Source organism: Athene noctua, chromosome 12 (genome assembly GCF_965140245.1).
Source record: "Athene noctua chromosome 12, bAthNoc1.hap1.1, whole genome shotgun sequence".
In the NCBI taxonomy this organism is placed as follows: domain Eukaryota; kingdom Metazoa; phylum Chordata; class Aves; order Strigiformes; family Strigidae; genus Athene; species Athene noctua.
The window spans coordinates 6,119,896-6,147,218 of NC_134048.1; the positions used below are offsets into that span (position 1 = coordinate 6,119,896).

The 27,323-nt window shown below is 44.5% G+C and overlaps 1 protein-coding gene across 2 annotated transcripts; it reads right to left on the reverse strand.

Annotated features, from left to right (window-relative positions):
* Positions 1-286: 286 nt before the first annotated feature.
* On the reverse strand, positions 287-27,323 carry GABRP (gamma-aminobutyric acid type A receptor subunit pi). Of its 2 annotated transcripts, XM_074915892.1 has the most exons (10): positions 27,147-27,323; positions 14,806-14,895; positions 13,373-13,485; positions 11,153-11,220; positions 8,934-9,151; positions 7,994-8,076; positions 5,452-5,589; positions 4,011-4,163; positions 3,290-3,483; positions 287-2,334 (listed from the first exon to the last, which is right to left on the reverse strand). In XM_074915892.1, exons 2-10 carry the CDS (start codon positions 14,859-14,861, stop codon positions 2,020-2,022), a joined length of 1,338 nt encoding a protein of 445 aa, XP_074771993.1. In that variant the 5' UTR covers positions 14,862-14,895; positions 27,147-27,323; the 3' UTR covers positions 287-2,019. The 2 variants fall into 2 exon arrangements, with proteins under 2 accessions (XP_074771993.1, XP_074771994.1); XM_074915893.1 differs by lacking the exons at positions 13,373-13,485; positions 14,806-14,895; positions 27,147-27,323 and adding an exon at positions 11,477-11,578.

The window sequence follows — 27,323 nt, forward strand, 5'->3', positions numbered from 1 at the left end:
ACGCTGTTCGCTAGGCCGGGTCAATAAAAAACACTTTGCTGCACAGAGGTATAACTTAGAACAAGTCCTGAGCAACTTCAAAGCAGAAAAGTTGTAACAAAAGCTGCATCTAATGAAAGCAAGGCTTCAGAGTGGCAGTCTACTGTAACGTACAAAGAAATTCCTTTTGTTAACATTAATATTTGGCGGCCAGTGTAGAACACATTAGGGCATTTTGGGTTTTAAAGAAAGAAATTGACACAGAAAGAAGGTAATGATTTTTTTAATAGAGGATCTCTCTGGGGGATTATGTTCATATCACAAACATTCACTTTATTACATTTTATGGAATGGACTTTAAATGCCAGTATATACAAGCCAACATTTCATTATTGGAGTTTGTGTTTATTCACTTGCCATTGTCAGTCTGTTCCCCTTTGACTTCTTGTGCTGCTCTCTGTAAAAGCTATGATTTATGAATATGTGGTTTAGATCCTTCACAATATAGCATGGTGAAGTGGTTCGATAAAAAGTTATTAAAGTAAAAAATCTATAGTTTTATGTGCTTTGCCCACCTTCTACAGGAACCCCCAGTAAGAGACTCTTGTACTAAGCAAACGCTGCGTGCATGAGACTGTAATATAAGCTGCATGCTGAGACCTCACTCAGCCAGAACTCCTGCTGAAGGGTAGCCACTGCAGGCAATTACCGTTTCGCCTACATAACTGCGGGATTATGCCCTCAAAGTTATGAAAGTTGCATAGACCAAAAAAAAAAAAAGGGGGGGGGGGGGGAAATCTGCCATAAATGTTCATTTTAAAATCAGGAAATAAAGACTTCAGTAGCCTTAAGCTACGTAGTAACAAATGGCATTTGGCTCTCAAACACCAGTGTGTCTGTGCCACATTTATTTTTAAAACAAAGTTTTCAGTCCTGCTGATTTAGGATAAACAAAGCTGACGGGCAGTTTCCAGAAGCCCACTTAGAATCTGAACTTCTGCAGAAACCTAACACTTTTTCAGCCTAAAAGAGAGTGTGAAGGGCTGATTTTGATCATTGTACCTCAGCCCACACATGGATTTTTCACCCAGCAGCACTGCTGACTTGCCGCAGCTGCACAACCTCATAAAAGAGGGGGTGACAAATTGGCCACACTTGCATATGGCTGGCAAGAAACCAGAGCTGCTTATAGTGGTGAAAGCTGAAGGAGGCACTCCTCAGGATGAAAAATAATTTGTGAGGCAGACATGGAAGATGGTAGAATCTGTTCAAGTGCAGCAGGACAAGAGTATAAGAGATGGGTTACAAAACAGTTCTGCTGCCTGTATTTCACGTTCCCAAATCTTTGAAAAAATGCGGCTCCACAAATAAAAAGCCCTCCGTCTGTCTCAGGGATGGATAACTTCAGCAAGTGAGGGTGACCTCAATGAGTCTGACAGGTATTAAAAGCAACAAGGCATACCACTGCGCCTGTGCCCAGCATCGCCATCGCCCCCGGGACAAGGAGGCACCGCGAGGAGCCGTTCCTCCGCGCGAGGCACATGCTGCTGCCGCCAGGGTCTCTTACATCAACAGAGCGGCTATTGAGGCAGCCATCACAGTCCCTCTTACTGTTATCTCTGGCAAACAAACAATAACAGTGATAGTCCTACATCTTCTCAGATATCTAGAAGGCTCCGACCCGCTTCAGACTACCAAGGTCATTCTTCCACCTGTCGTGCTCTGTGGCCTGTCACGTGCACTCCTACAGGCCCTTCTCCGGCCGGGTGAGAGGCTGGATACTGGAATGAAAAGCAAGTACAAGCACAAGAGCCCAGCACAGCCACTCAGCTGAACAAGCAGTTGTCCAGAATCAATGTTGCTAATGCTGAGGCACCAAGGCTTTGCATCTTGCATCCCTCACATGTTCTTCTGCTCTGTACCCCGGGAAAAACAACAAAGCGTTTTGTCCACGTTGGATTCACTGAGGTTAGATATCTAGATGCCCACTAGCAAGATTCCTCTCCTCCTGAAGCAGGAAACTGAAGCAACTAATTTCTACTAAAAATATAGGTAATAAGCCCAATAAAACACATTGACCAGCATGAAAAACAAAGGGAAAAGCAATTTGGAGTAGTGGTCTACATTGCTAGGGTTCTGAATTGTGAAGTAACTAATAATCCTGTGCATTTTGTTTCTCAAGACGCATTTGATTTTCTCATGAGTTTTCATAGTCAAGTCACTGCAGTTAACATTATCACTGGAAATCTCAATGCTTGTAAAGCTGATTTTCCGTTTATAGCTGGTGATGGAGCTGTTGAGGATGTTAGTGATGTTGACTTCGTCCTTTTCTTTAGTGAGTTCACTTGCACACCCCTAGGAAACAAGAACATACAGTTAGCTTTAGGGTTTGTCTTCTCCTGCAGAGGAAAAGTGATTTCATCAATAAGGAGACCATAAGGATAAAAGAACACAGCTTCATATGTGTTCATCCCAATATTCCAACATGCCTTTCAGCTGCTGCCTGTTTGTAGGAGTGCCTGAAGTCCCAGAGATACCTGTGTTTCCACAACTGTATTCCTAGAGGCATTTTGAGATCTTTGAGCAAGTCTCAATCCATGTCACTGAGCAACCCAACATCTCTTACAAGACATCCATCTCCTCATGTTTACACAGTAATTTAATGGCTGGGGAACTCAGCATCGAGATGGGAAACCTCTTTTCCCTCTGACAGGATTTAGACCTTCAGTGATCACTGGATGATCATCATACTTGACTATTTAATTTCTCGCACTAAAGCAGAGCACTTTGAACTCTTCACTCTCTCTCACAACCCCCACAGGACATTGTGGGACTGATGTTTGGTACTGTCTTCTGGGAAGGGAGGAAGAAGGGTTCAGCTTTCCTCTGGTAGAGGAAATTACCTTCCAGATTAGTGTCCTAATTGGTGTTATTCCACAGAAGAGCAAAGAGGTGTGTTATACTGGCTCTTTGGCTGCACTTTGAAAGGAACAGAGGTGCTTCATGCTTTCATATGAGCTCAGTTCAGGGCTACAGACCTGGTTCTATTGGTAGGTCAAAGTGCCTTTCTGAATGTGGTCCTACAAATCTAACATGACTATCAGCTAAGGCTGCTGCTCTTTTAGCTGGTGTCAGAGACACAGCAGCCTTGGTTATTCATGCATTTTATTGCACACGATTTAGAGACAATTAGGAGAAGCAATTGTTAGTGTATCCGTAACAGGAAGACCATTTGTCTTATTCAGTTAATGGAGAACTAATTATTGTTCATCCAAGATAACTAGGCTTATTAAGGTAGATCAGGCTTTACCTCTTGAGGTGCTTTTGCTGCACACTTTTGTGATGAGCTGTAGTGAGCCACTGCGTATTCCACAAGGGCACCAAAGATGAAGCTGAAGCAAATGCCAAGGTAAACATCAATGGCCTTAATGAAACAGTTGGTTTTCGAAAGTGAACTTCGTGAGCCGATCATCAGAGTTGTCATGGAAAGCACCGTCGTTACTCCTTGGGAAGCAGAAAAGGAAAGACCTTCTCTTGCGTACACTTTGGGAAAGTCTTGGCCTGTCCTTCTGTTGTCACCTTCTATTGCTGCCAGATGGATTTGGTAAGGACTGATGTGCTCTAGGTCATCCATCAACTGAAATGCTTTAGCAGCCCTAGCTACTAGCTTCACACAGGCTACCCCTGTCTTTGACAACTTGGCTTCAGTAGGCACTTGGTTCTCTTCTTCTTCTTTCTTTCCATAAAAAACCCCACCCCCTCCAAAGCACATTACAAAGAACGTGTGCCCTGTCCTCTTTGCTGTGAATCTACTGGGAGTCCTGGCCATGCACATCTCTGCAGGTGGGCAAGTGTGTCAGCCACAGTGTATCACCCATGTTGTACTGCTAACCCAGCTCTGCCACAAGTCAAAGCAGAACATGAGCAGACTATTTATCGCTGACAGAGACCTCAAGAAAACTACTGTCTACCCAGCCCTCAGAGCTCCCCTGCCTGCTTAAATCCTCGCCCTTCCTCAGGCAATAACTTACCAATGCAGGTTCTTGCAGGCACTGAATCCAATGTGATCCAAAAAGAAACCCAGGACAACATGACAAGCAGAGTGGAGGGCACATAGGTCTCCAAAATGAAATAAAGGACATTTCTTCTCAGCTCAAACTGCAGTATCAGTCGTGGATAACTGCCTGTTCATGAATGGAAGAAACACAGTGAACATGAGAGTCCCAAGGATACTTGAACTGAAATGAGATGGCCCAGCACCAGCCCTTCAGGTGATGTACATCAGCAAAGCTGCACTGAAATCATGGGAGATGCATAGCTTACACAAGCTTGACTTCTTGCCTCAGAGATCTTACCTGACATAACTAGACAAGAGGGGACACACACATACAGCATTGCTGGACAAGAGACATCTAAGACAATGTGTGGCTTGCAAAGGGGCTCCTGAGCTTAATCCACAGTGGAAACATTTTATACCAGTGTCTTAACTCAGAGTACAGAAGAGCTGATGCTTTAATCTATTCTCTCATACTCAACACAGCACATGTTTCCTAATAACCACTCTGAAGGGGTATTGCCAAATTCAGTCTTATCTGATGGCCGAGAAATAAACAAAAGGTTTTTCTCTCAATTTTAGCAGGCTCTGTCTCACATCCCAAAGCATCCCAATATCTTACCACATGGAATTAGGCCCCATGTACTCATTAGTAATCTGTAATCTTTGATAACTGTGTCTTTTTGTTCTCAGAAAAATTCAGTCAATTTTAAAAATCAATTAGTTGTAATACTGACATAAGTGTTCTGGGGCTGGATTGCTCGTATTTTCAGGAGATATTTCTTCTGTTTAAACAATAGTACCCTTTGAAATGTAGAAACAAACCCCATGTTGTTCATGGGCTGTGTACAATATAGTAAACAACAAAACATTGTTATGTTTAAAACATGATCATTCTAAGGAAGTTTTGCCTCTTTCATAGTGTCTGTGATTGGAAAGAAGAGTATTTACAATGATAATGAAAAAGACATTGAATTCTGATGTACAAAGGGATCTTATTCCATCATGATAGAATTGTATTTACAAACAAAATTATATTTTAAAAGATAATTTTACTCCCAGTTACAATAAACGTGACTCTGCAGTATTTATAGTGTGCACACCTGGGAGGGAGGGCGAGAGTTTCTTCAAGGTATGGGTAGAGAAGGAAAGAAGTGGAGAATGTGAAGAAAAAAAAAAAGATAATTGAAAATTCATCTAATGAATATAATTTTTTAAAACCCCCATCTTTCCATGGGTTTCCATTTCACAGAAAATCCTCATTGGATTTCATCATCTTTCTGTCCATCTCCTGTTGGGAGATTAAGATTTGCTAAAGACTTCACTGATTAAGGCATGAGTCACAAGATACTGGCCTACAGAAGGGAAGGGAGGTGGGAGGGGAAATACTTGAGAGCCTTTCTCTTTCTCTGATTTACCCGTTTCCTGCTGTGACATCGAGACCAGGGTATAGTAACGTTCCACTGTGTACTGAGAGAGCCGCAACTTTTCTATGCCATGGACAGAGTCGTTTCCTCTCAACCACGTGAAGATGACATCATTTTCATCATATCCCCCTAAAGACAACATAAATACCCATATTACTGTGGTTTAGCTAGTAAAAGCCCAGCTATTGTCCTGCTGGGCAATATTCTCCTGGGTGGGAACAGAAAAACGATCCAGGTGTTGTAGGCTGAACAAAGGCCCTCTTAACTGTGTCCCACCATGGGTGGACACTGGCTGTTCTTTTCTGCTGTGCTTTCAGTCTGCCGGTTCAGATTTCAACAGGAACGTGTACCACTGTGAATGATGCGTAACTTTCAAGGCTGCTGAGAACCTATTTCAATCATTTACACAAGGTACTTCCATTTTAAAATATTTTAACATTTTAAAACATAGTATATTCCTGTCATCCGCAGTTTGATTACATGCAGCAGGATAAAACTGCTGCAGTGATCAACCCTTGAACATAGTCTCTTCAGTCATGAGAGGAGAGCAGGAGAAACACAGTGGCTGAAGAGAAACAGAGCCCATTGAGTCCCCTACCTGGTAGCAGAAGCACATTTCACTGTCTATTCAAGTGCTTAAAAATACCAGAAAAGGCATTTTCAGTTCGTCAAGAGCTCAGAGCCAAGACTGCTATGTGGTTATGAACCCAGCTCTTCTGACTGGGTATGCACTGTCCAGAAAACTTGCTCTTTTAAAAGCAGCTGTTTCTACAAATTATTCCTTATATCCTCACAGGATTACTGAGAACAAATAAATGCATCTGACATCTAGGTAACACTGAATTCCTGCCTCAAAATGGTGGGACAGATGCGATCAACAATTCAAGCAGTTATAATATCAGTAAACTCCACGTATGCCAGCTGAGTAATTGCCTCCAGGAATGTAAGTGATGGCACAACATGACCACAGGCTGGACTGAGGAATACCTCAGTCTGAGGGATAAAGCTTGTACTGAATCACCAGCCTGCCATTCACTTTGAAAATTTCACTTAATTTAGGAAACAAGCCCATCAATCTCACTAATTTGATTCTTTTATTAAGTGCCCTGCTTTGAGAAAATTAGTAGGGACACTTTGATTCTGATAATAACCTGTTCTTCCTGGTAGAAGAAATAGGATGCAGTTGCAGCTCTATTTTTATCTAATTGTGTTTTCTTATTAGACACAAATTACCAGAGCTTGAGTGTGATGAACTCCTAAATTAGGTGTCCAGGGTATGAATCCCTGCACAGAACCCTAAGCATGTGACTTTTCAAAGTTTCTAAGCAGTTTTATAAATTGTGGTTACTCAGGAAAATTGTATAATAAATGATAGATTGTTGTTAATTCATCTGGCGTATATTTAAATAGCATTATTTCTGGGCACTTATCCTAATGAAATCTCCAGTGGGCAATGTGCCTGTAATTTCATTGGAATTATACAGCAACTGAACATGATGTAGGACCCAATCACTTTTAAAACAGGCCCAAACAAGCTATGCTTTAGCAGAAGAGGCCAATCATTATTATTTCAGGAGCTATTCTTTGTAATAAAGTTAACCATGGTGAACTAATAGGATTTTAATGTGAAAATAATATGTGCTTCTCTAGGTAATTTATGCTGCAACCCCAGAAGTTAAGATCTGGTCTTTTTAGTATTGAGATCTTAGATGTTTCTTTTTGTGACATGAAGTGGGAGACGGTTGCTTGCTTGTAGAGCTTCACACATACAGAAAAGCAGCACTGGTCTTGCTGAGCTCCTGGGGAAAAGCCCTGTAGTGCCCTAAATTTTCCTGGAGTCTTTTGCAGCCAGCTTTGCCATGGGTGAGCTTTTAATTTAATTGAGAGCAGAACTCACTGATTATTCCTTTTCTGGAGACTTCCAAGGCTGAGACTCCTCATGTTGATGAGGGTCCCATCATCTGCATCACTGTAACAGACAGCCCTCACGGAGAGGCATACACTACACAGCTGGGTTTGGCCTTAGTTTCAGTTCATGAGTCTGAGGCACATTCAACTCTTATTCTAGTAAGAACCACCCTTCACACTGTCTTGTTATAGTGGAGGTTTGGGAGGTGCAACAGGTGCACAAAACTATGAAAATGCGTTCCTTGCTGTACTCTATCCCATGCACTTACCCCACAAGTTAGTTTTGAAGAAGCTGTGTGTGCAAAAGGGATGAAATTTGTAAAACTAGCCATTATCACTTCATCAATTCTGTGTAAAATTGAACTATCTACACTTTAATAAAAATAATATTTATGACTACTCTTTTTATATAAATTGCACAGTGACAGGAATCCTCTAAACTGTGGATTACAACACAAGTGATTGAAGAATGATGAAGCAAAATTGTTTTCTTTTGGACATTAGTGTTTCCAGAAATAAAAGTCTACTGCAGGAAGCCGCTGTGATGAATCCAAATATTCAAGATGCGTAGTTACATATGAATAAACAAATTTGAACTCAGGGGTTTTTAGAATTTTATACTTACAGCTTTCTAGCTGCAGTCTGCATGTTTGTGTGTCCATGGGATATTTTGAAAGGTCCATGTTACAAGCAACAGTAGTAGTGATTCTGTAGGAAGAGAAAGCACTCCAAAAGTTGCAATAAAAGCATGTAATGAAATATCTCTAGTTTTCATAGCAAACTAGACTGCAAAGACTCTGCTCTGTCATTTAGATAATTTCAACCTATGAAATTAATGGACTGATATAATCAAAGAGAACCCTCCTTAAGAAGATACACCCTCTGCAGCCACACTGATGAAAATGTAACCGAAGGAGGAATTTTGCTTTGCTGTGGTGGGGAATTCAATGTAGATTCACACATTTACCAGGGCTACCAGGGCTGCACATCTTAAGAAGTCACCACTTGCCACCTGAGGCACAGTAACTAGCTGCACACGTACTCTGGCTTGCTCTGACACGGAGGGCAAATGAGTTTTATTTTGCAGGTGAGATAACTGGACATGCTTACTGTGAGCTGGGAAGTGGTAACACTGTATGAATTGCTAACACAGTTACAGTGCACATTTCTGCAGTACATGTACAAATATGCTCTTTAGTAAAAAGCAGAAATCATGGCTATGTGGCACTGGATAAGTAGTTTCCCACTGCCTGTTAAACTTCTACTGTTGTGATGTCCCCCCTGCATTCCTCCCGTGCCTCCATCTGCCTCCGCTTGTGTTGGGTGACACCCAAACTTGTGAGCGGGCACCATGCTCAGGACACAGCACGTACCATGACAGGGAATCTGGATCCTTGGCGGCATTTCCAGGGGACCAGAACAGGGGGTAATGGATCAGGAGTGTGGTCACAGCTGGCTTGTTGACCCCAAACTCATTACCCAGGACAGTTGGTATCTGCTCCTGGCCAGCATAGTTCTGGAAATTTATTCTGAACCACCATCATCAAAGTCAAAGGCTGATTTACCTTAAGGCATACAAGATAGTGCCATTAGAGAATAATCTTATGAGGCGGTTCCCCACAGTGACGTCGTGTAGGAAGGACCGTTTTGACTCCACAATGTACGTGTCTGGTACCCAGAGCAATTCCACTAGACGAGCATCTAGTGTGAAGCTCTTGTTGCCATGAAAGACCAACCGGGGGTCTGTCCAGCGCTGCCGCAAATATATAGTGGCTGTGTAATCCTGGGAAAGAGAGGAAAACCTGTGAGGCTGAACGTGCAGAACACCTGCACAGCATTGCTGTGGCTCTGCCACGTGTGACAGGAGGCAGAACACACGTTTGTTCAAGCTATCACAGCTCAGCTTCAAACACCTGCACTAAATCCAATAGATGTTCATCACCATTTTATTGACTGTATTACATTTCTCATATACTTACACTGTCAGGTGTAGTGTTTGAGGACTACAGATTATACTCATAGTACTTTTTTTTTTTTAACAAGCAATTTTGATACTTCTGTGTCCATTTTGCAGGTAAGACAACAGATGAGATGCGCACTCGAGGCCGCTCAACAAGTCATTGACATTAAAAATCAGTCATTGTCTAGAGTTGGAAAATTACACACATATTATAAACATGATCATGAAAAAGACATCAACACTTTGGAGAAAAAAGGTAAGCAAATCCAACCCCTTATTTCACTGAGGTCTTAAAACAAAACAAATGAAAAAACAAAACTTGTAGAATCTTTTTAAACAGACATTTTGAATCTAAGGGCACTAAGATTAATGAGTTTAGCCTGCCAAAATCTACCTGCAGCGACTGGAGCATTTTCACAGTGCCCCATCACAGAAGAAAAAGCAGTGCTCAGCTCTAAAGAGAATTCTTCACTGAGCCTTCTGAACAGACACAGCAGACTGTTGTACTGTTTCACTTCCTTCCTTATAGACGAAATAAATGCAACCAGTAATACCTTTTGGTATCAAAACTTCTCTGTCACAGACAGACTGATACTGGCGATTGTGTTAACAGTGTGAAGTTGCTATGTTTTACCACAGATATGCTGCCTGAGTGTGGAGGATGAAGCAATTCTGTTTCATTTGATCTATAATTTAAAAAATGCTTTAAGACAAAAGGTATAAGTAAATATCAGGTATCAATGTTAGCTTTTGCAACTTCTAAATTTTACTTTCAGCCTGTGACAGAGGAAAAAACATATCAAATAATACACAATTATGCCTTTCAATACAGTGAATTATAAGTGACAAAAGTGAAGAATCCTGGCTGGTTTTCTAGCTTTTATCAAGGCACAGAGTAAGTAAGCCTCTGCAATGTTTTCCACATGGTCGCAGCAATTCAGATGGACCATCAAGAAGAGAAACTCCAGAAAAGGAGCTATTTTACAAGGCCCTTAATTAAGTTAGAGGTATGTGAATAATTGATGGTTCTGCTCCTTCCCCAAAGAAATAGCTTATCAAAGTTACAATATTTTATTTAGTGAATTTGTTTAATTTGTTGGGGGGAGAGGAAAAAAAAAAAAAAAGGTCAATGATGTTCTTGAAAATTCTGAGATAAAGTGTGGAAATTGTTCCTGACTGAACTTTTGACTGTTTGGACCAAAACACTTTGCTGAATTTACCCAAGTTGCCCATAGTTTTGGTCAACCTGAAACAGGTGTTTTCAGAGATCAGTGTCTGAAATCCAGCCGTTAACAGGAATGGAGAGAACCAGACTCAGCATTGATGGGAAGACGTTCTCTGTGTATTTGTAAATTGCGTGTTTTTTTTCTTGGAATGATCAGTCCTTTGAAACTCAGACTGTCGCAGCGCAAAACCGTTTCTCGTCCATGAGAATAAACCCTTCCCGTGTCTTCAGTCAGCACCACCCCTACCCTACACAGAGGGGTCCTACACAGAGGAAAGGTAAGGGAGAGGAAATGCCACACAGGATTGATTCTTTCCATTTCCAGGGGGCCTGATTTCCAGGAGATGTTGAGTTTTTGACATGTAGAACTTTGGAGCCGTCTCTATTCACTTATAAGCCCACATTACTATGGTATCTACATAGTCCGCAGTCACAAATAAGCCCTGTTCTCATCACGTCTCTGAAAGTGGCCAACAGACACAGGAAAGCAAAGCAGCCTGAATATGACAGTTTCTGTGCTGAACACACAGGAATATATGACAAGTCTCTCAGGCAAATCCTACTCTTATCACTTATAAAATAAAATTTCTTTCACTTACCATGTCGCTCTCAGATATACTAGAAATACTTGCAATGTCCAGACTCATTGCAATCTGAACAGGTTCTCCTGCGGTGGGAAAGAAAATCTTAAGCAGAGAGAAGGAAGAGTGAAAAGCACAACAGAACTGCTCAGGATCTGTGCAGCGTGGGCACTGCTGACAGCGTCCCAAGCTATCTCTAAGACCACAAAAGCTCAAAGGGTTAGACACTGTTTCAGACATGACATTAGACACACAAATGACATCATGATCCAAAATACAGTTGTCACTGTTAGGGAACTGGAATTCTGTATTTGGTGATGGCAGCAGAGAGCAAATACCCACCAGCACTAGCTCTGAAGATCAGCAGTTTAGATAAGCAGCATTTCAGTGGCATTTGCCGACGGGCAGGCAGCCAGGGCCAGTTTGTCCCTTGTTACCCAGTCCGCAACACCCGCCCAGTGGCAAGAACAGTAAACTTTGTACAGAGTATTTCTCACACAGCTCTCGGAGGACTCTCCACAAGCAGGTAGCGAGGAAGAGGAAGCACTAAGAGGCAGAGAAATTCAGTAATTCCTGAGACCATGCTCTGGGTTAAAACACAGAAGTGCAATAGCCTTTGCATCTTTTTAGTTATTATAGTACTGCTCTATTTACAAGCGAATTTTCAGCACTCAAGTCCTGAATCCTTATAGTCCCCCATTTTCTAACAGTAACTCTTAAACCACCACGAGAGGGCAGCTCCTCCCCAGGAAATGTCAGAGCTGGGGGCTGGAGAGGGCTCACAGGGTCCTGCCACGGAGAACATCTGGTTCTGAAGAGGGCAACTGTTTAGGAGCAGAAAGACATAAACTTTCCCTTAGATTGTGCTGGTTTATCTAATCCCCAGTATGAATCTGGGGCTCCGAGCAGGGCTTGGTTCTTTCCTGGACAGCCCTCTCTGGCCAGGTGATAACACAGAAATGTCTTTCCTCATGGGACGTGTGGAACTCCTTTTTATCATCTAAATCACATTTAGGAAAGTCCAAGGGTCACAATTTCTAAATTTCCTACCAGGTAGTTTTGGCTTTTTATTTGTTTTAAACTGTTCCAAAGTCCAACATACTTCATTTGCAAACGATGTGTATTTTTAAAAGTAGCTGTCATTCATGTCCTCCATCTTGTTTTGAGACACTTGAAGCCCACGCAAATTAATGACCAGAGGATAGATCTGTGAGGACTGAGAGCCTCTGGAGAGGGTCACAGAGTCCTGACCACCTCTGTTTCACATGAGGTAATTCAGAAGCATCTGTTCACTGATGTGACAGGATCTAGAGGAGCTTTTCTATTCCTGCATGAGATCTGACATGCTAGGCAAAACAAAATCTGGTAAACTCTGTATTGTCCCAGAAATTTATCACTGTGGTCAGAAAAAGGAAGAAGCTCGAAGCTGCCTGTAGCAGAAGGTCAGTCTGCAGGAGCTGCAATAGAAAACATCCAAGTCCTGGTGAAAGCTGATGGGGAATTTTTCTGTTGAGCATAGTTTCATTAATGGGTTCTGGCAGAAAAGCAAAATTAATAAAAATTAAAATTTTATAGCCGTTTTTAAAATTTTAATCAGTATTTTTCAGGTGCTAAATGTCATTCTGAGAAACCCTCTCCTCTGAGTGGTTACAGCACTCACCTGGAAGGTGGGAGACCTGACACCCAAACTGGACAAAAGCCTCAGGTAAGTTCCTAAATACCTGACTGTCCTTCAGGTGCTCCCTACTCCCTACAATTTCATGAGGGTTTAAAGCATGTTTATTTTGTGTCTCAGTATGAAATTAAAGCATCTGTCAAAAATCAGTGTTTCTGGCAGGGAGAATGGCTTTATTCCTCTATAGCCATAATCTACTAAATGAAATGCCTGAACAAAAATAAAGCAGAAAATCACGAGTCAGACTCTAAACGAAAGCATGTACAGTTAGAGCAGAATTTAGTTAGTCTGTCGGGTCTTTCACAGAGGTACTGAAGTTTATAAACTCCCTGGTGTTAACGTCACAGATGGACATGATGTCATGCCCCACACCTGCATGCACCATCTATTCAAGACAACAGTGGATGCACAGAAAGGAGGACAGTTTTGGCTACTAGCTAATGTAAAAGAAACACAACCTGTTATAAACTGGGACATGCTAAAGAAATCTTAAAGCATGTTCTCCCCCCACACAAGCCTTACAGACTGTTCTTCAAATGGTCAAATGCATGGAGCCAACTTACCACCAAAGTAGGGCCTGAGGTATTTGTTGTATCCCATGGTGAGGTTCTCAAATCCAGGGAGGGATGTTGTGTCTCTGCCATGCAAGTCAGACACATGACCCAGGGAGCACCTCCTGGGGACACAAATATGTCCTGTTACGTGTGGCCAGGCGTGCTGGGCACATCTGGTGTGCTGCTGCAGCTGTGTTTCCAGATTGTGCTCAAACAAGCAAACAAACTGCATAAAATGCTTATTAAGTATCATTGAAATCACGAGCACTTGCTGATATTGCTTATCTTGGCTGAATAACTGTCACCTTGAAGAGGTGGGATGGTAGCTTAAGGACATTCTTAAAATGTCCCAGACGAATCAAGCAAGATCTATGTATCATCAGTCTTAGTAATAACTTAGAGTCTCCCCCTTCCCACTCCTCCTCATACAGTCCATATAAAGAATATGTTTGGGTTTTTGGTTTTTTTTTCCTCTCGCTTATGACAACCTGAGACAAACCTTACTGACCAACAGCTGCTCCCCCAAGTCACCACTCCCTTAAAGCAGCTTTCATCCTCCCACATTAGTGCCAGGCAGTGTCCCTACAGCTGCTGTCGGGAGTGAAACCTCTGAGTACACCAGAAGGGTAAAGGCAGAGCACTGAGCACTTCGGACACCAACCAGGCATTGTGGGCTGAACCACCCTGAGCTGCTGTGCATACAGAGGGTTCAACTCAAATTTGCAATGTCAAAATAAGCATTTTGTGGATGGACAATAAAGCCAGCACCTGGTCTGATGAGGCTAACAGACCTGTACCATCATATAGGCAGATGGAGGGACAGGGCTTTTGGACTGGAAAGTTTTATGGTGCAGTGTCCCTGTGTGGTCATGTGGTCACTCGAAAATGTAAACAAGTGAATTGTTAAAGAGTTCATCATCGCTTTGTGAAGGGCTGAAGGAGGTGGAAGGCAGTGCCTCTACCTCTCCCCAGAGTCTCAGGACCACTGATCTGTGCAGTAAAAACTTAGCAACGTAGTTACTCAAAGCTCTGATAATTTTTCTTCTTCTGTTCCCTTTAAAGCTGGATTAATAGTCCTTGGAGCTTCGCTGCAGGTTTTAGACCAAATAGGACTTTACGGCAGAACTGAACCAGTTTGCACAGCATAAGCATAAACTTATAGTTTCAGGGATGGCAATACAGCTGGGAGCCCTGTGCAGGGCATTGCCAGCAAAAACTGCAGACTCTTCTGGTCCTGAATGGGAAATAATAGGTTGCACTAAGGTACATATTGTGTTTTGGGGATCTGTGCAGGTTACTCTCTTTATGCCACATCCGTTACTGCACTCAGCTTGCTTTGGAAGGGCTGGATAATTGGAAGCATAGTTTCCTTTTGACCCACATTATTTATATGAAACAAAATTCAGATGTTCCCTGTAAGACAAAACAAACACTCTGCTTACCTTTGGGTTGGAAGGAAAAGACACAGACTGAAGAAACAAAAACATCTGCAGAACATCTCTGGAGATTATTTCTGTATTTGCTCTGCTTGTCTGTGGAGCATAAAAGGCAAAAGTTTTGTGAAGAAATATATTAAGGGAAGGCCACATGGAAAAGAAATCCTGCACAGTCAAAACCACACGGTGTGTGATGTTCAACATTCCCTACACATTAATGTCTCCTGCCCTTTTTTCTAGCTTGTACCATTTTTTAGCACTGTACTACCTTAACACTTTCCACATAGAAGACACTAGCAACAATTCAGCTCCTGAACTCATTGACAAGGCCACCAAATTTCAGCTGCAACTTTTTTTAGATAGGGCTTTCCTTCTTTCCCCATGGGATGGTGATTAGCTGATGTTGAGAATGGCACCATGGGAAGGGATGTATTAAATAGAAAAATGTTTAGGTAGCTCCTAGAGGCACTCAGACTCCGAAGCCAAGTGAGATCCTGCCCACATATGACAGATTCAGCATCTTTTAGTCCAGGGCTCCACTGATCAGCTACGCTGAAACGCTGTAGCTCTGTGCTCTGCTGGCTTGTACCTGGGATAAACCCCTGCTATTAATAGTCATGTTGGAAAGTCACTCAGCGTGCAGTACAGGATGAAATCATTCCACTGTAAATGGGTTTCGTTGACTTTTCTGGGAGTGGAACCAAATCTTGGCTTCTGGCATGGGACTCCCATGGGCTCGTGCTAGCCTTGGAGCAGACGCCACGATGGGCGACTTAACTGTGCGCTGCTCCGCTCCCCATTTTTGCTCCCTGCCTGAGACGGGGCATCGGTTGCCCAGCTTTTCTGGAGCGTCCGGAGGGCGCTGCCACACACCTCACACGTGTTGCCACAGCGAGCTGCTGCAGGCTGGGGTGGGGAACGGCACTGCCTCAGCTGCCAAGGGGAGGCTGGTACTCAGCCATCAGCAGTTTGAGCTGGGAACACAGCACTGCCTGACCCGCGCTGCTGCACTACCTGAAGTGTACCCCGTCTGTCAGAGCCTTCCTCCAGATACTGGCACAACATCTTTCTTGGGTAGATATGAGTCTTCCTCGTTATTACAGTCACAAATTGGGAATGACTGTGCAAATCTTTAGTCCCCGTGTCTTGGCATCAGTGAGAGCAAGACCCCAGCTTCAGACTCCGTGCCTTTCCCATCACTCACGGCCCTTAGGGCCTCAGCTTCAAACCTGGCTGTTCCGTAGTAACCTAAATATCAGGAATTTTCTGCTTGTGTTAGATTCTTCCTGTGGTAGCTCACCATAGCCCAGAGGACACGCTGCCTTCTCAGCCAGTTGTACAGCTCTGGTGCTGTGCCATGCAACAGCAGGGCTCCAGGCAAGGAGAACATCATTGCCCACACAGAGCCAGTAAAAACACCCCCAAACATTCAAGCCCCACAATTGCCGGGCATCCCACTGGAGAAAGGATGCTTTTCAAAACAAAATATGCTCCAATATCTGTCCAACATCTGAATTCTTAATGAGGCTTTGCACTTCCCTTTCTCTGAAGATGGTGTTCAGATGTGTCCAGATGTTATTGAGTGCTCCTCACTCTGAAGTGATCATGCAGGGCTAGAGAATCATTTACCAACCCACAGCAATGTTAGAGCACGATTCTGATGGCAAAGAAGTATTAGTCCAGGTAGTTTAAATAAGAACTTCTAGGAAGAAAGGGTAATTTTACAAATTAGCATTTACTTAAAGTATGAGAATTCATGAACTTCAGCTGAGGAACCTCTCAAAAGCATCCTTCATACAACCCGTTTTGCACAGGGGCTGTGGTTGCAAGCATTTTGGTGCATCAGAGTAAGTTTCTAAACAGTTTTATTCTGTCTGATCCTAGTTACTAAGACCTTTTGGAAAAAGCAAAGCAAATTCTTTCTTTTGATGGCTGACTAATGGATGGAGACCTTTTACACAGTAAAAAGCCTTCTTGGGACCCTGCTGTGTCTTCAGTTAAGGGAAGCGAAATGTGCACGGCAATGTGTGCTGCTGCTGCCTAGCAAAGACAGCTGAAACAAACCAACTTGGATAAATTTATGGCTGCTCCTGTCACAGCTCTGAGTGAACTACTGACTCCATTTCTCTGTGGCTCTGCTAATTCTTTGCAAAACAAGGAAAATCTTGTTCTCCTTCAGAGGATGGCTGTGAAGATAATAAATACATCAAAGACTGCAAGGCTGTGAAAGGGAGATCTGTACCTAATAGAGCTAGCAACTAGGCATAGCAAAGTACTCAGGGGCAAGAGAAAAGTGATAGCAGTGCCCAGAACTGAATATAACCAAAGCATTTTGCTAGTCAGGGTATCAGCTAATACAATGGCAGTTCTGCTTTTACTGTGCAGGAGCTTTGATCAGAGGTTACCAGCTTCGTTAGTACAGTATACTGAGAAGAAAGTATTGTAAGATTGTATATTTATGTTTCTCTGTCAGTAAAGGATTTCAGTTTACTCTAATAGAACAACCCCAAAACTTAACCACCGTTTCACCTGAACATTTTTCTGTGGTCACTAGAAGCACGGCACAGAACAGCAGTAGTCACAAAGGCAGTACTAGTACAACTGGTGGAGAGATGGCTTCCAATGCCAAAGTTATATAAAAATCATTCATTCTGTAGACTCAGAGGTAATGAAAACCTTGAGAAGGTAATAGCTTGCTTACTCAGCTCTGTGTTCTCTCTACTGGCTGTGAAAATTACACAAAGATGCAAGTATTATAGTGAAATAGATCCAGCTAGAGTCCTCTGTGGAAGCCTGTGTCTGCTTCCAGAGAATTTAATGAAATAATGCTTCTCTACACCAACCAACAGCACTATGCATCTCCCACTACACCTCAGTCTGTGCTTCCTTAATTTGCTTTATTCCTCTATCTTTGAAGATAGAAGTGAAAACACAAAAGGAGGAAGAATCACTGGCAGCTTCTGTTTACAGGGAACAGGGTATGAGGTAATTCAGATGTACACTGTCACCTGACGGGGCCTGAAATGGTCCCCAGGCTCCTCTGCACCACTGCCAGTGTAACCACAGTGACAGCTGGGCTCCTCCCTCCCGGCAGGACGAACCGTGAGGGGAAGCACCGCAGTCCTGCATCACCTCCCCCTGACTGTCTGGAAGCACCCCCGTGTCTCACTGCACAGCATGGATCAGTGTAGTCCCCAATTTTCTACCAGCTGATGACATCCCCGTGCCAGGCAATAGGAGCTTTTACAAGAGTCAAAAAAGTCACCCAGAAAACCAAACCCATATGACGAGCTTACTAAAGCTTAAGGTGATAATTCACAAGGTCAGATTTTACTAGAGCCAAACCGCTATGACTGCAGAACCTGCAAAAAAGGCATATGTGCATCTCGGAGTAAAACCTGGCTAGGGAAGGCAGAGAAAACAAAACAAACAGTGCAATAAAACCAGATTGCACTTAATTTGCTCATTCAGATGTTGTCTGTATTTATTACACAAAGTTATGATTTTCATGATGAACTCGGGCGTCATTTGTCTGCTCTATTCCCCTGCCCTGTGAGCTCTGCGGGACCCCGCGCAGACTGCCCGTGCTGCGGGCAGGGCACGAGCACCGCCAGGCACACACGGCCCCGCACCAGCCCGCACCCCACCTGCCTGGTCCTCACTAGACCCCCGGCACACCCTCGCACCTGGAACCTCAGCCTGCCTGACCCAGGCACAAGTAAGCCCATCTCTGAAAATTTTAGGCAACCATTATCCTCGGGGTGTTTTCACAAGTGCTTTGATTCCCAGGACAAGGTTTGATGGACGTCATGTGAGGAGGCTAATTTTCATCTCAGACAGGGGATAGGGATTGTTTGGCTCTGCTGGAGGACCAGCACAGCCCTGGCAGCAGTTTCACCACCTTTCCTCAGCCCAGGCCACTGTGTTGCTCATGCAATGACTGCACACAGGAATGGTGCTACAGAGAGCAAGTGGACAGGGTCAGAGCCTCCTTTGGCTCCCTGTATTCACTCTTGCGGAACAGCTTCCCAGGAGGAAGCATCACAACACAGTCACCAGGAGTTTCCAGCTTCATGACTGCCTCGTGGCTGCACCATTCTGTGCTGAGCTTTCTTTGGCCACTGACATCAAGGTGAAAGTTGCCAAATATTATTACAAAATGATGAAGGAGGCAAAAAGCATCATACAGCCTGGGATCAGACTTCACTGGCTTTGCCAAAATGTCACTTCAAGGTCAATGTATTTGTTTATCCAGAAGAGGTTTTGAGTGATTTAAGACAGATGTAATCTGTCTTCCCTTTTTTAACGTTTCTTTTTTTCCCTCTGCCTAGCCTGAACTGTGAGCAGTTGTCTGATCTTGAAAGACAACTCCTTTGGGGATGTGCGTGGGCAGGGGATTTTGTGGAAAGGTTCATGGCATGACAGCTGCAGTCAAAGAGTCAGGTATTCTGATGATTTATTATGGGAGCTGTTCAAATTTTAACTCACTGATCAAACAAATCATTAAAGGCTGATATAAAATGAATGGCTTCTCAATTTCCTCAACTTTAAAACTTTAATGCCTCTTCTTCCCAGAAGAAAAAAATAATTGCTATCTTTTTAATTTTTGAATGTCGAAAATCTATTTTGGCAGGCCAGCAGAAAATCTAAAGCAACTACAAGGAAGAGAGTGCAGTTAACAACAGGGACACATTTTTGCGTAACATTTTTACACAAGCCACTCTTACTGGAAACCTTAGTTATATGACACTACCATGAATTTATACAGAACAAATGCCATTATTACAGAACTAAAGAGCTAGTGAGATCCTGTCATGTGTCAACAGGTATATGAGCTCACTCCTGGGCTGGTCAGGACAAAAAGAGACATTAGAGGCTGATGGAGGAAAAGGAAGTGGGAGAACCTGGAAACAGCACCTGTACCAGTGGGCTGAGAATACTGAATATGTTTCTGATTGTTTAGCTTCAAAAATATGTTTTCTTGCTTGTAATATTTTCTGAGTAAAGAAACTGAGAAAAGACTTCAACTGTGTTAAATAAAAGAAGGTAAAAAAAGTACATAATTTTGGGCTGAAAGGAATGTCTCATATTGACTTAAGTCTTTCATGGTTTTGTATTCAGTCAAAACCTCAGAAAGTTTCTGTTTCGGTTGGAACTGAAACTTCTTCTGTCCTGCTGGTTTCCCTGTTTGAATCTAAATTCAGCCAGGTTGTTTAATAACTTGACAGTCTAGAAGGTGCAGTTTTAGCCTGGAAGAGCAGGAGGTGTGTTTCAAAGCAGATGCTGTGGGAGGGCCCAGGCCCCAGCAAGGCATATGCTGGCTGTGGTAGGTGTGACCCCAGTGCTGAGAGCAGGCTGCTTGCTGACAAGACACCAAATGCTTTATTCTGCTTTTTGGTTTTCTAAGTTGCCTTGAGTGATTATCTGGAATCACGGACAGTTAAACAGGTGACTTCATGGTACTTGCAGAAATCCTTCAAGAACTTCAGTGAACTTCTGCTCTTGGTAAAAAATAGATTCTTTCCATCCACATCACTGTCATTACATCCCATGAAAGATCACCTCTCAGTTCCAGAAGGCGCAGGCATGGCTGAGGTGACTGGCTGAGCCTGGAGCCCTCGCTGTGTTTCGGTGCAGGGCTGACCCGCGGCGCTGGGCAGGGACACGGCAGAGTACGCCCCGGGCTGCATGGACACACCAGCACCGGGGGTCTTAAAAATACACAGCCCGCTCCCCATTTCATTTATATACACAGACTTATCCACAGTAATGCTCCTGCTACGAGGGGGGATCAGGCCTGTTAGTTATATGACACCCCATAAACTACTGGCCTGATTCCTGTCTTATTTATTCCAATGAAAGGCAGAAGCAACTCCAAGATACAAGAAGGGTTTACATAAAAACAGGTTCAGTCCTTATGTAAGAATGTTAAAACCATGCCTGAGTAATGCCTTTATGTTTTCCAAGATGTAAACTCTCATCCTGGAAGCTTCTTGTGGGAAGTGGCAGCTTATGCTCACATCTGCCCACCCAACATGGCACACAGGTCTGCCTGCAGCTTGCAGTCTTGACTTCTTTAAATACAGAGAGAAATTCTTAAATTGTATCAAAATTAAGGTTTCTGAGGTTTACTTACGTGAAAGAAATTCTTCCTCCAAAATATCAAGTTTGGCTTCTGATTGGTCAATTCATTTACTCTGTCTGAGCAAGTACAATGTACATTAAATTTATAAATAATGACAATTTTATGCAGAAATCTGGCATGCTCCAGGAAGCTCTTTTTCTCCTGCACTAGATACCTTGACTCTAGCTCTAATCTAAACTTGCCTGCAATTGTCAATCTTCTGTGGCTGCAGATCCGTGAGCTCACTGCTGTCTGCGCTCAGTCATGTTGGGCAATTACTTCAGGCTACATTCACTCAGCAAACCTGCCCCTCAGTGCAGGCAGGGATCCAGGCCTGGGAGCAAAAGGTTCATCTTCCCTCCTCCAACACGCAGGCAGATCACAAGCCCAGCCACACTGCTTTCTATGATTTTGCTCTCTACTTGCCAACCCTGTAATTGTAACCCTATATATATGGTCCCTCCCACCTCAGCAGTTCTGCTCGCTGAGTCTCCTCCATTGTCTGTGTGCAGGTATTTTATGTGAGACATAATTATTCTTGTTCCTATCAGCCGAGACAAGCATGCACAAGATTAACTCCCTCATGGGACACACAATGGTGTACCCTGAGTACCTTCCGAACTGTACATGTGAAGAGGAGGATAATAAGGCCTTTAGGTACTTGTTACGTTAATGGTAAATAAAACAAAGGTGGTTTACTGGGGATCTTTGCTGAGTGCTCTGCTCAGTTCTGGGAGTGCTGGAGGAAGAAATGGAAAATAAAAGGTAATTATTATGGAGAGATTCTCACGTGAGCAGAATTTGGAAAGAATGAATGAGAGTCTGTCATTTAGACCAAACAGAATTAGAGAGGCACAGAGATAAAGGAATACATAGAGAAAGTCCATCAGACATTTTGTTTCTGATTATTCTCACACTGGGCCAAGGGCATGGTCGATACGTCAAAAGGCTACAGCATACACATGGCTGCAAAGTCCACAGTGAACACATGGAAATTTCTGTTCCAAGCTTCCCAGGTAACAGGCAACTGTAAAATAAGAAGCCAGCAGATGCCCTGGGTAACTGGATTGTTCTCCTTGGTCATCTGTGATGGCCACGACAAAGGGAACAGTTTCCCCTCAGCCCTGTGCTGGCCAGTCTCCATCGCAGGCCTCCGTCCCACCTCCCGGAGCGTGCGCTGCAGGGCTGTTCAGAAATGAATGTGATTGAGTCCAGCAGTGGCTACGTGCCCTGGCCCACCCCTCCAAGAGGAAAAGCAGGAGGGACTTGCTGACCTCTCAGAGGAGGAAAGGAGTGATGGACAGAACCACTCTGTCTTCCTTGTCACTGAGCACCTGCCTCCTCGGAGCAGATGGGTGCCGTGGCGTGCCAACCTCAGCAGCGCCTTCCCGAGGAGGGGAAGGACCCAGCGTGGCTGAAGGGAGGGAGTAAAGATGAACAGAGCTGCCAGTAAATCACTAATTGACAGCTTGACACCACCCTGACAAATGAGCACGTAAGAAAATAATATCAGATGGGGCCCCAAGGAGCACAGTTCAGACGTAATCATTCATCTTACAACATATATTAGTCTGAATTTCTGTAGGGCAGTCAAACACTCCTCACCACAGTGAGTTTTAGGGGAAAACCAGCCATGCCATGTCTTGAATGTCTTCACAGCCCACTTCTCCCAACACATTTTATTTTGCTCTTGCAAACAGCACAGTCCAAGCTGCACCGCAGCTGCATGTCCTTCCACGCCAACATGTGTTTTTCCCACAATTAATACGCAATGTCCACAATAAAGCCATAGACATAGAAACACAAAGTGCCAGCATTTGACTTGGAGCAGAATTTAGCTTTTAGTACATAAATGCATCTACCTATTGCATTAAAAGAAATATTTTATATATGAATAAATAAAGCCTTATATTCAAAGCCAGTGAACACACCTGCAATGGGCCGCTGCAGCTTAGTATGAACAATTCTGCTTTCTTCCTAACACATTTAAACCTGTCACAAGGCTCTGGCGTGGCAGGATTACCTGGCTGCAATGACTGGCAGGACAGTCCCCAAGTGCCCATTAATTGTGTGACCCTGCAGCCCCAAAGAGCTTATTGCATGAAAGGAGTCACCTCTGGACAATAATTAGAAGCAGACACAGCACTGAAAGTGTCACTCACCTGCCACAGTAGCTGCCACTGAGAAAACTGGATTTGAAACCAAGTGCCCCACATGCTGTTTGCCTTTGGCTTGCTCCATGCAGCAAAGGAGATGTGTGCCGGGGTCCCGGGGGCAGAACTGTGGCCTGACACAGACCTGCCTTCAGATGCTCTAATCTTACTCAAGTGCCTGCATTTAATGCTTCCCACCAACTAGGTGCCTCTGTGGGTTAGGAGAGAACTTAAAAGCTAGTTCACAATACCAGACACAAGATGACAGACTTAAAAGGCACCCTAGTGTCCTTTCATGTCTGTCAGCTCTCGCCTGCAGTTTGGCAGCAGCTTTCTACCACTTGCTCAGGTTGTGCCCCTTCCCAGGCTGCTGCATTGTCACCGTTCAGTACCCTCAGCCTGGGCTGGGAGGTTTTCAACATGCCCCAGAAATTTGCCGGGCCTCAGTGGTCCTCTCACCCCTTCCCAGAGACACGCTTTACCTAAAGGTATTTAATCTGGATTTGTTTTTATGTTACCTTGTTTTTAAAGGCCATTCAGCACCGTGTTTCTTAGTACAACATGCCACTTAAAATAGCAGTAAAACAAGCAAGAATGTTTTTTTATTTGGACTTTTCCTCTTCTTTTTAAATCACTCAAATAGCACAAGCATTTCTCGTTTCTAAGAACAGAGAAATTAAAGTGCTCAGAGGTCAAGTTATTTGTCTCTTATCAGTAATAAACTACCTGCCAAGATGAACAAGTGTCCTGCAGAACACGTGCCAACTGCTCCTCGCTCAGAGCAGTACCCAGTTTCATCTCTCCAGGAAATCTGATCGACAGCCGCCGTACACACGAAGGCATCGTGGGCTCTCCCCATGCTGCCCTCCGAGTCCGGGGTTGGGGGAGCAGCAGCCACCCTGCAGCTTTGCACTGTTATTTTTCCTCCTCGTTTTCATTTGTACCCATTTATCCAACCTTGAAACCCCTCCCAGCTGTGCAGTGATGTGGCCCTGTGGCAGGCATTGGTCTGCGGAGCACCAGCTTTATTTAAGACAATCCTTCACACAAGCGATCATCAGTAACTGCTAACCTACTCCCTAAAAGACACAGATCAATTGTATTCATTGAGTATTATAACCCCTTAAAATATTAATGCCCTATCAAGGAGACAATTTCACTGAGCCTAGGGACTCTTCCATTATTAGAAATTATGCCCCAGCCTTAAATAAATTAACTCAATAAATGTCTTCCCATGAATACAAATTCCTGCTTAGGGCTTGCAAATAAAATGATTTAGAGCTGTTCTCTGAGGAAAGATGAGGTATTTAAACTTGCAAAAGAGGAAGGGCTACCATATTCATTAGTCTTTTGTTTTAAATGGACTTTTTAAACTGAAAGCATCCTCCCTTGGAAAGGAGGGGGAAATCTTCAGAAAATTAAGTTGTTACACCTTCTTACACTGGGCTAAAGTTTCAGTTCTGCAAATACCTCTGCTCAACTGCAGAGGCAGCCCTGGGGCCGAGCAGGGCCAGCAGCACCCCAGTGCCGTGGGGGCACGGCCAGGGCCACCCCGGGAGCGGGCTGGTGTCCCCGCCGGGAGCGCTGCCCTGCCGCCTGCTCGCCCCGCTGCTGGCAGGAGGCAGAACGTGCGGCCTGCCTCGACGCCGGCCACCCGCTCCGAGAAACTCAGCTGGGCCACGGAGACTGGACGGGGCGTTCTGCCATTGCCCCGAGGTTGAATTTTGGCAAAAGGGGGCTCTTCCCGCAGCCGTGACCGTGTGCTGGCGGCACTGGGAGGGCAGCGGGACTCCCGAGCAGTGGAAGCGGGGCCAGAACTGCCCCCCAGCAGCGCAGCACCTGGAGCACAAACCTGACCTTTGCAAAGCAGCACAGCGCAGCGGGGAGAGGCTGTGAGCTGCTCCCAGGGCACGGAGTGCAGCAGCAGCCTTTCAAACCTGAAAAACTGCTTTTATGCTGTAACTAGCCCAGCTGGCCATTACTTATTCAGGGTTAGATAACAAGAGCAATGCATAAAGCGTAACTTTTTCTGTAATATGCGCTTAATGCTGAGAAGAGCTGCCAGGCCCGACTGCTGCGCTACTGTTCTCTCACCTGGCCTCAGGTCACCGAAGCTTCAGCCAAGGCCACACCACAAAACCCCACGAGGCCCAACACAGCACTGGTGCAGTCAGCAGGAGTCTTTCAGCCTCCAACCCCCTATCTTACACTTACATGTGGCTAAAAGACCACAGTTCATAGGGTGTCCGTTAATACAGCTTCGGCCTTAGCAGGTGTTTGTAATTTCAACAAAACATAAAGCATGCGCCAGCCCATTAATCATCCCAAGCCTCCTGTCAAAGCGTTTGCCCTCTTCATACCGATGGATCGACTGTAGCAACATGAAAGTCACACCATTACATTTAATTAGGGCTGTATTTCACACCAAAGGCCCCTCATGTTTGATGAAGAGTGTTACAGCTCTGCATCCTTTTAGGAACCTCTGAGCTAGCACGATGAACTCAGAGCAACAGCAGAATAGGCTGTTGTGTGTACTCTCACCATCTGCATTTTTAGCCAGAGATTTTTGGAGAAGTTAGACACACACACAGACACACAGGCATTTTCTGTGCACTGTTGTACTGTTACCAGTGAATCACTTCAGAACTGATCTTCTGAGGTGAGCACAGCCTGCTTTGCTCCATCTGCACTGTCCTTAAGGACAGGACAGCCCTGGACAGGTAGTCTGCAACATCAGGAGGTGTGTAGGTAGCACCCCATGGCTTGGTTACCTGCCTGGCAGCAGCTGCCAGATATCTCTGCCTGCTTATGGGACGTCCAGAGCCACATCCATGCAGCAAGAAGAGGCATACCCAGGTCTGTGCTGCAGCAAAAGACAAGCACAACATTTCCCCAAAGGATATGCCTTAGCTCAAAATACAGCGTAAAGACATACACGTTCCTAAGACAGGGCAGGTAATCAGATGGTCTCTGCAGATAACAATCATCAGGAATACCACGGGGAAAGTAAAGTCTCTGTCTTTTCTTTATGCTCAGGTATTGATTTGATGAGATTTTGATTTTTGATAACTACAGCACTGTCGTTTGCTGGTTAAGAGCTCACATGACTTTCTTGGTACTGGCCTAAGAAGATCAGAGCAGGCTTCAAAAAATGGATGCAATGTTTCCAGTTCATACTTTTCAGTTTGTACATATATGAACAGTTCAGTCCTGAACTGCAAGACACACCTAAAATATGCAAGTCAGGATTAAAAAAACGCCACACTGATTCCACTTGACTGAATCAGAAAGGTTTGTAAAAGAGACTATAGATTCAACCTACTTCTTGTGCCTCAGATAGAGAATTTCCATCAAAAGCCACCCACAGAGACACTTGAACACAGGAATTTTACAAGGGCCTCAGGGAGATTGCCTTGGCAGCAGCCGTCTCCTCAGTCTCTCCCCTTCACTGCACCGACTTTTCACTGGTACCTGTTGCATTCCCAGCTGATGCATCAGTGGGCTGCTGGGCTTGGTGACAGGAAACTCTCCCCAGCACGCATGCTTGTTTATGTGCTGTAGTGTTTAACTACAGCATCTGAATTCACATCTTAGTGCACTTGAGGGCTGGGATAAATATAACCCCAGTTTACACAAGTGAGAAATTAAGAGAAAGAAAGCATGCAGGCAGGGAGAGGGGCTGCAGCCTGCTTAGGAGTGGGAGGGAAGGCAAGCAGTGGAAAGAGCAGCTCCCCCTCTCCCTTACTTCCATCCTCACCGAGCCCCCCACAGCCCCAGGACTGGGAGCCCACTGCTGTGCCTGATCTACCATGGGGCCTTTGGGCACCACTTCCCAACCGCTGCTCCCTGGTCAGAAACATCCCACCTGCCTCAGTTTCCCCCCAGACCTCACCTTTAGCAGTTGTATGCAGCCACCAGCCGCAGCCGCCCCCAACACAAGGTGCTCCATGGGATGGCCCCACTGCCCAGCGGCCAACCCTCATCCATGGACAACCCGCACAGCCACCACCACCGACCAGCACAGGGCTCTGTTAGGGCCAATTAGCTCTTAAGGTAACGGGAAAGTGTACCTGTGCAGCAATAAGAAACTTCAAAGCAATTTGGCAGAATGTAAGGTTCGAGCAGTGACTCCCCAGCTCTGTGCAGTCTGCTGCAGCCTCGTGGCTTCCTGGGAGCGTGGCAGGTGGGTGGCTGCCCCCTCCGAGCGCCTGCTGCCACCCACCAGGTGCTGTCCCCGACACTGTGGC

What these genes read in the sequence shown, in the direction of transcription:
- GABRP (XM_074915892.1), bottom strand. Translation starts at nt 14,861, where the DNA reads ATGTTCTGCAGATGTTTTTGTTTCTTCAGTCTGTGTCTTTTCCTTCCA. An exon ending in CCTCAGGCCCTACTTTGGTG is followed by an intron (nt 11,221 to 13,372) that starts GTAAGTTGGCTC and finishes TTCCCACCGCAG; the next exon opens with GAGAACCTGTTCAGATTGCA. An exon ending in ACTATCTTGTATGCCTTAAG is followed by an intron (nt 8,077 to 8,933) that starts GTAAATCAGCCT and finishes CTCTTCCTACAG; the next exon opens with AATCACTACTACTGTTGCTT.